This window comes from Phocoena phocoena, chromosome 2 (genome assembly GCF_963924675.1).
Source record: "Phocoena phocoena chromosome 2, mPhoPho1.1, whole genome shotgun sequence".
Lineage (NCBI taxonomy): Eukaryota > Metazoa > Chordata > Mammalia > Artiodactyla > Phocoenidae > Phocoena > Phocoena phocoena.
The window spans coordinates 116,832,077-116,840,529 of NC_089220.1; the positions used below are offsets into that span (position 1 = coordinate 116,832,077).

General features: G+C 61.2%; 1 protein-coding gene across 1 annotated transcript; it reads left to right on the forward strand.

Annotated features, from left to right (window-relative positions):
- Window positions 1-2,813: 2,813 nt before the first annotated feature.
- Window positions 2,814-7,957, forward strand: C2H15orf39 (chromosome 2 C15orf39 homolog). Its single transcript, XM_065872579.1, has 2 exons — window positions 2,814-5,607; window positions 7,590-7,957. The coding sequence occupies exons 1-2, from the start codon at window positions 2,814-2,816 to the stop codon at window positions 7,955-7,957; spliced, it is 3,162 nt and encodes a 1,053-aa protein (XP_065728651.1).
- The last annotated feature ends 496 nt before the right edge of the window (window positions 7,958-8,453 follow it).

Sequence of the window (8,453 nt, forward strand, 5' to 3'; positions counted from 1 at the left end):
TCTGGCCGCAGCCCAGGCTGGCGGGATCGCCCCGAGGCGGTGGCTGCCCGGACTCTGCTGCCGGGCCGCCCCCTGCCCCCGCCCTCCCGCCAGTCTTTGGGTGTCGGTCCGTGGAGCTGGGTGCGCGGGGGCCCGAACGAGGGGAGAACGCAGTTCTGGAGGGGCGTGTGTGCAGATATGGGCCAGGCACGTACTTGCAGGCACGGGTTTGCATGGGTGGCGGCGGCCTGTGTATCGGCCTGCTGGGGTGCACGTGCGCCCCAGCGCCGCAGGGCAGGGCATGGGGACACCCGGAAGCCGCCGGGGTCGGTGTGGCGGCAGCCCCAAAGCTAGGTCGGCTGAGGGCCCCAGGCACCGGAGTTATGGGCCAAGCAGGTAGGGGAAAGTGGGTGGAGCGGATCCCGCGACCCTTCCCCCACCACGGGAGCCTGGGCTGCCCCTAGATGCGGTTGTAGCGTGGGCAGGGCCCAGAGCCTCAGCTGGGGGAGGTGTGAGAACACGGGAAGGGGAGCCGATTCAGCCCTCTCAGAGTCCAAGCGCTGGCCACAGCTGGGCAGGATCGCTCTCTTCTTCCTGGTCTTGCCCTGCGTCCATCCGGAGACCCCTTAGGCGTTGGAAGAGGGAATTGAGCCACGGAGCTGTTTGCTCCCCCTGCTGCGTAGGGCAGGGATGGCACAGCGGTGGTGGGCTCTTCTGGGCGCTGCTTGGGGTTGGTCCTCCCAGCCCAGCCGCAACCTCAGCCAGCAAGCAGCTCGGTGGCCCAAAGGGTGATGTGACCCTGCCCCCTGGGGTCCCGCCCTTCTCCGAACAATTGCTTGCCTCTTACTGCGTGTGTGTGGGGGAAGGAGGCACCTACATTTTGGCTACCGTTTAGAGTGGAGTGTGTAAAATATTGGGCTCTCCCCATCTCCTAAGAGCCGGAGGTAATGTTACCCCCATACCTTTCACAGTCCTCTGCTGGCTCCCTGGAGCCCCCATCTCTCCCCCAAAGACTCTTGGGGGTCCCAAGTGGCCTCACCTTTATTGGGCTACATCTCCAGGGTCAAGGGCATGCAATGGGCAGAGCCTAGGAGAGAAGGGCTCTTGGGGCCGGGGGTGGGTATGGAGAAGGCCCCAAGGAGTGTGTGGGGGAGGTGAGACTAGAGCCAGCACTTATTAACCCAGAGCCCCCCAAGGGCAGGGGGGGCTCAGCACTCCCCAAACCATACAACCCCTTCTTGCAAAGTTGCTGTGCAGCAGGGTGGGGGCTTTCCCCTTGGGGTGCAGGGCCCTGTCATAGGGCGCTGCTATCGGTATTGTTGCTGTGGTGCTCCTTCCTGTCTTCTTGGAGCATCAACTTCTCCAGGCTGGCCAGAGGTGTTGGATTCTGGCCCGGAGATGAGACAGCTTTCTTTCTGAGTCGTGTCTGGCTTCCTTGGTGCACTTAGGCTGGGATGAGAGTAGGCATTGGCCCCCATATTACCCTCGGCTTTTTCTGTCCCCAGAATGTGCTGGTCTAACTCTGAGCGTCTGGGTTTCGTTGGCCACCAGCCGGAAGGGAGAAGACTGAGAGGGGGGGCTGATCTTGGCTTGGTGATAGAAACTTGTGACACCTGTCCCATGGCCTAATGATAGCAAGATTGAGCTGATTCATCCTTTCTAAGACACCTGAGGGTTTCGGGGAACAGGGCACTGGGAGAGGTAGAAGCAGGTCAATGTGGTCCTAAGTAGACTGGCCTCAGATGACCCCCTCCTGTGCCATTGGGTGCCTGCTGCCTTGAGGAAAGCCACACTTGACCTCTCTGAGCCTATAGGTCCCAGTCCTCGCTTGGCCTTGCTTGAGGACCTTAGTCTTTCTCTGGTACTCAGTTTTTCCATCAATACAATGGGGGTCGTTGCCAACTAGCACTTTGTGACCCCTGGAAGCTCCTTCCCTGTGTATTCACATCCTCTCGCCTCCCCACCTGCTCCATGGTCCTGTGCTGCCCCCATGTTCTTGGAATAGCTGCAGTTTGGGGGCTGGGATGGGCACAGGTTCTCCTCCCCTCCTCTTTTGGGAGCTTCCTGTTGGCGCCACAGCACCATCTGCTGGACAGCCTTTGCTCTCCTCCTGGGGGTGGGTCTGGGGTGGGTCTAGGGTGCGGGGTGGGGCTTATACAAAGGGTTGTGCTGGGGTACTGCCCTCTAAAACTAAGCCCAGTATCTGTCCTCCTGGGCCTAGGGACCCGGGTTCCAGGCCTGGCTCTGCTATTTTCGATGAGACTGGCAGGTCAGAAAGTGAGATCTAGAGTATCACAGGAAATCTGAATTTGTAGACAGTGCCTGATTCCACGTCTTGGCTGCTGTAGGCATCTAGAGATCACTATGGCATCTTGGAATAAGAGCTCGTAGTGAGAGGTAGGAAGCCTGCCTCTCCTCCCATGTCTTTCATCAGTGACTTTGGGATGAATGGGTCTCCTCATCTGTAAATGGGTGGAGGTGTGGGAAATTGTGGAAGGGGTCTTGGGAGTCATGTGGAGGAAAGCTGAACAGAAGGGGCTCCTGGAGTGGGGGCGGGGGTACGTTAGGGCTGCTGTACAAGAATTCACTAAACAGAGGGTTCTGCAGCTTTTACAGAATAAAGTTGGCTCATGCCCTCATTCATTCATCCGTACAGTCTTTATTGAGCATTTACTAAGTGCCAAGTTCTTGGGCATGGCAATGAGCCAGTAAGAGCAACAGCCTTCTGTTGCTTGCCTGTAACCTGTTTTTCTGACAGCCCCTGCCTCTCCCTCTCTCTCCCAGGTCAGCAGTTGAGTAGCTGGGGCCCTGGAGGGCTTGAAGCCTTCACAGTGATGGCGGAGAAGCGGCCACTGGGGACCCTGGGGCCTGTGATGTATGGCAAGCTGCCCCGCCTAGAGGCAGACTCTGGGCCCGGGCACAGCCTGCCCCCCTCTGCTGGTAACCAGGACCCCTGCAGCTACAAAGGTGCCTACTTCTCCTGCCCCATGGGGGGTCCTCCGAAGACAGGGTCTGAGCGGTTGGCATCCTGGACCCCATACCCACCCTTGTACCCCACCAGCATGGCAGGACCCCCACTTCGGGCAGACAACCTTCTGACCAGCTGCCTGCTCTACCGCCCACCCACAGAAAGCTCCGAGAAAGTACAGGACTCTGGCCCGGTTGAGCTCCTACCCTTCGGTCCTCAGGCTCACTCCTACCCAGGCCCACCACTGGCGGCACCCAAACCTGTCTACCGCAACCCTCTGTGTTACGGGCTCTCAACCTGCCTGGGGGAAGGGGCAGCAAAGAGGCCCCTGGATGTTGATTGGACGCTGGTGACTGGACCCCTGTTACCCGCCGCCGACCCATCTTGTTCTCTGCCCCCAGCTCCTGGCAAGGGCCAGTCCCTGGATGGTACCTTCCTGCGTGGGGTGCCAGCTGGGACATCTGGCAAAGACTCCTCGGTGAGCTTCTCCCCGTGCCAGGCATTCTTGGAGAAGTATCGGACCATCCACAGCACGGGCTTCCTGGCCTCCAAGTATACAGGTCCTTACTCTGGGGACCCCAAGCAGGCATTGTCCGAGGGACCCCCCAGTCCTTGGACGCAGCTGGCCCAACCTCTGGGACCAGCCTGCCAGGATGCAGTGCCCACCCACTATCCGCTGCCCCATCCCGCACAGGCCCTCCCTTGCCCTCCAGCCTGTCGCCACCCAGAGAAGCAGGGCAGCTATGGCTCAATGCTTCCACCGCAGCCTCTGGGAGCCCACAAGGGGGCCGGGTACCCAGCTGGTGGGCTAAGTAGCCCCTACCTGAGGCAGCAGGCAGCTCAGACACCCTATATGCCCCCAGTGGGGTTGGATGCATATTCCTACCCCTCTGCCCCCCTCCCAGCACCCTCGCCAGGCCTCAAGCTGGAGCCACCTCTTGCCTCACGCTGCCCAGTGGACTTTGCCCCCCAGACGCTGGGCTTTCCTTACGCCCGGGATGACCTCTCTCTCTATGGAGCATCCCCAGGGCTCGGAGGGACACCACCTTCCCAGAACAGTGTGCAGGCTGTGCCACAGCCCGGGGCCTTCCAGCGGGCAGGCCAGCCTCTGCCTGCCAGCCAGCCATGCTTAGAGCCTGCAAGGCCTGCAGAGAAGCCAGTGCAGGAAGCTGAGGAGAAGATGTGGCTGCCCAGCTGCAGGAGAGAGCAGCTCCAGCCCCACCTCGATGAGCACCCTGGGGCACCCATCGTCATTGGAGATAGTCCAGTTCCACGCACCCCACCGGCACTCCCGCCCTGTGCCCAGGAGCGCCAGTCTCTTCCGCAGAACGAGGGCACGCTGCCACCCAGCTCCCCACCCATGCCCATTATCGACAACGTCTTCAGCCTGGCCCCCTACCGTGACTACCTGGACGTGCAGGCACCTGAGGCCACAGCTGAGCCAGACCCGGCCCCAGCCCCCAGTGAGAGCCATGACAAAGACTGCAGGGGATCTCTGCCTGGCCGGGAAGCCCCCTCGAGTGTGCACGCCTCACTTAAGGAGGAGGTGGCACTGGACTTGAGTGTGAAGAAGACCACGGCAGAGGCCCCCCCTACCAAGGTCCCTCATCCCGCAGGGCATGCCAAGCCCACCGCAGCTGTGGATGTGCCAGGTGTGGGAAACACAGTCTCCGACGTGCCAGGCGTGGGGGACACAGTCTCAGATCGGCAAGTCCTGAAAAAGGTAGTCACAGAGGCACCAGGCCTGCCTGGGGTGCCAGTGACCACAGAGGCGACCCCAAGGACCAACTTCCACAGCTCTGTAGCCTTCATGTTCCGAAAATTCAAGATCCTCCGGCCAGCACCCTTGCCTGCAACTGTGGTTCCAGCCGTGGTCCCAGCTGTGCCCACCTCAGCCCCTGCTCAGCCTGCACCCACCCCCACACCTGTGCCCGCTGGACTACAGATTCTCACCCAGCCCTTGCCCGTGGCCTGCTTCAACCTGGCGCTGCCCAGCCCTCCAGCCGTAGCCATGACCTCCCCCGCCTCGGCCCCTGCTCCGGCTCCATCGCCTGCACCGGCTCCGGCTCCGGCTCCGGCTCCGGCTCCAGCTCCAGCTCCGGCTCCGGCTCCGGCTCCGGCTCCAGTTGTAGGCCCTGCTCCAGCGTCTACTTCTGCCACAGCAGACTCCCCAGAGCAACACTTTGCAGGACTGCATGCCTCCCTGTGTGACGCCATCTCAGGCTCAGTGGCCCACTCCCCGCCGGAAAAGCTGCGCGAGTGGCTTGAGACGTCTGGGCCTTGGGGCCGGGCGGCGTGGCAGGACTGCCAGGGTGTGCAGGGGCTGCTGAGCAAGCTGCTGTCCCAGCTGCAGAGCTTCGTGTGCACGCAGCAGTGCCCCTTCCCCCACGTGGTGCGGGCCGGGGCCATCTTCGTGCCCATCCACCTGGTGAAGGAGCGGCTCTTCCCGCGGCTGCCACCCGCTTCCGTGGACCACGTGCTGCAGGAGCATCGCGTGGAGCTGCGGCCCACCACGCTGTCGGAGGAGCGGGCCCTGCGGGAGCGCGCCCTGCACGGCTGCACGTCGCGCATGCTGAAGCTGCTGGCGCTGCGCCAGCTGCCCGACATCTACCCTGACCTGCTGGGCCTTCAGTGGCGAGACTGTGTACGCCGCCAGCTGGGTGAGCATGGGGCAGCCCCAGTAGCCACCGGAGCTGTGTGAGCGAGTGACAGGTGTGTGGGCTGTGTGAGTGGTCACAGCCAGGGGCTGAGGGATGCCCGGGCTTCTGGAAAGAGCTCGTGCCTGGGGAGGGGGCTGGCCTTCCAGGGTAGGCTCTGTGGACGCCCGCATCCCTCTTCACCCCCAGCATCAATGAGCGCCTGCACAGCCTCCTTTGTAAGTCTCTGAACATGCCAACTGCTCTGTCCCCAGGAAAACTTGGCCTTCCCTGGCGCAGCAACCTCCCAGGTTCCCCCCTCATCCTCCGTTGTGCCTGTCTGAGGTCATCTCCCCCTGTGTCTGTCCCGCCCCGCTCCCCTCTTCCGAGCTCAAGCCCCAAATACCTGACTGCATGCTGGGCTTCTGCACCTGGGGGCTCTTCAACCCTTAACTCCTCCCAAGCCACGCTCCTGACCTTTCCCCTGAGCTCGCTTCCCATCCCCGACTTTCCTGCCTCAGCAGCACTGCACTCATCCAGCACCTCGTACCCCAAACCTGGGGGGGGAGGGGGAGGGGAGGGGGAGGGGAGAGGGGTCCCACCCTCCCTCCCGGAACACTTTTAAACGTGTAATTCCCCAGTCCTCCCAGATATTTACCCACACAGAAATTGCCTGTAAGTCGGAGCGTCATTTTGTGGTTTGCTTCTCCCTACCAAATAATCTGTGCACGGTGTTCTCCGATGTGCTGTTTTTGTGTCCGGGGGCATCTTCTGCCTCACTTCAGGTAGCTGGACCTTGCTCTGGGGAGTGGCTGTAGTGCCTCACGGTGGGTACCGTCGGGATCACTCTTCTTCAGCCGAGGCTTTGGTGATGGTGTCAAGTGGTGTCTGTCGTTGCCTGTCCTACTTCAGGACATCTGGCACTGAGGCCAGAGGCCCTCTCTGTAGTCCCCCTGCCTTACGTCCGCCAGGCCTCAGGTTGTGTCTCCACAGAAACTTTCTTGTCCCCTCCCCATCCTGGCAGTCTTGCCCTGGTCCAGACTCCATATCGGGGTAGAGAGGGGGCCTGAGGCGGCGAGGTGCTGATGTGGAGTTTGGGGTGTGGGTGATGAGCATTGCTGAGCACTTACAAAGTTGGGGCATTTGCCCTAATGGGGTGCAAAGAAAATGCAAGGACAAGCATTGTATTCCTGGGTGAGAAAGAGTGAAGGTGGGTGTCATGCCTCACTCACAAGCCCCCCAGCCAGTCTTCTCTCTATACATTTGGGCTCTCTGGGGCCCAGGGAGGGACAGGTCCTCTGGACAGTGGGTCACAGGCACATCACAGACCCCTCCTGCTCTGACCAAGCCTATGAGAGTCTGGGGCCCAGCTTCCTACCACTGGCTGCATTTTGGTGCCCCCGTCCCCATTCCCTCCCGTATCCCTATGGGGCCACTCCTCAGTGGTGTCCTTAGGCAGTGCTCCCCTGACAGCCCCCCTTCCAAGTAGGTGTGCTCTTGGTCAGAAGGCCCCTCCCATTCCCTCCACCCCTTCCTCCACTCCCTCCCTCCCTCTGGGTACCGCTCTCTGGGCAGTCCCTGCCTGGCTCTTGTTCCGGTTCTGGGGGTGATGTGACAGAAGAATGATGGCACCCTTATATGTGGCAGGGTCCTCTCTCTCTGTGCCTCAGTATCCCCACCTGTTCAGTGAGCCTTTGGATCAGACCAATGGTTTCTGGCCTGTTGAGCCCCTTTCCTCTTGTCCTTGTACCCAAAGGGTTCCTGGGGGGTGCCCCCATTAGATAGAGTGCTGGTATCACCTGAGGAGAAGCACACCCTTTCGGCTTGACGGGCATGACGGTCTGGCCAGTGTGCACATGCTGGGAAAGGGTCATGATGTCTGTGACCCTTCCAGGGCTGCCCTGACCTGGGACAGTAGAACCACTGGTCTAGATGGCTTTGGAGGCCTGGAGATGGGACTTGAGGGTGTTGGGGGTCTGCAGCCTGACGGTATGTTCATTTTCCAGGTGACTTTGACACTGAGGCTGGATCTGTGCCCTCCTCAGAGCCCACCGTGGCCAGAGAGGAGCCAGAGAGCCTAGACCTGGCTTGGAAGTTGTCTGCCCCCAAAGCCAAAAAGCCGGGGAGGAAGCCACCAACCCCTGGCCTGGAGAAAGCAGAGGCAACTGCTGGAGGAGGGTCCCGAGGTGCCTCACCCACCCCTGCTGCTGGTGCCAGCTTGCCCGGCCCCGCGATGAGGGCGCGCTTCCGCAGCCTGCTCGAATCCGCCTGGCTCAATGGCCTGGCTCTGCCCACTTGGGGCCACAAGGCCTCAGGACCCGACCGGACCGCGCCCCGCCCGCAGCTATTGGGGAGCCAGAGTCATCAGCTGTAGCCTTGGTCGCCTCTGCTGTTTGGAGATCTGGGGATTGCTCTCTGTGCCCCGCTTCTGCCGGTCCAGCTGCTGAGGGCCAGGAGCGGACATGGCCTTGGGGTTTCTCCAGCTCTTACCCTGCCCCCGCACCCCACCACAGGCTGGGCTGAGAGCCCCTGAACTTTTAACTTGAGGGCCTTTATCAGAAAGGACTACTTCCTATTTCTTCCTTAGAGAAAACGTGTGGGCTTTGGAGCCCGACAGACTTGGGCTTGAATCCTGGCTCCTGTTCCTTGCTGTGTAAACGGGCAGGCCGCTTCCTCTCTTGCGCCCTCAGTTCCCCGTTTGTAAAATAGGACAACACAGCCTACCTCACAGGGTTGTTGTGGGGTGATGCCTGACACACACCCATCACGGTTTGCTCTCTGCTTCCTGCCCAGGACAGGAGCCTAGATCTCAGCCAGGGCCTGGAATAGGAGGCTGAGGCCCACAGAACCTTCCTCTAGAAAGTCTTGAT

Bases quoted from the DNA above. Each gene is read 5' to 3' on its own strand.
- C2H15orf39 (XM_065872579.1), top strand. From the start codon at position 2,814: ATGGCGGAGAAGCGGCCACTGGGGACCCTGGGGCCTGTGATGTATGGC. The intron at 5,608-7,589 runs GTGAGCATGGGG...TTCATTTTCCAG, and splicing joins CTGTGTACGCCGCCAGCTGG to GTGACTTTGACACTGAGGCT.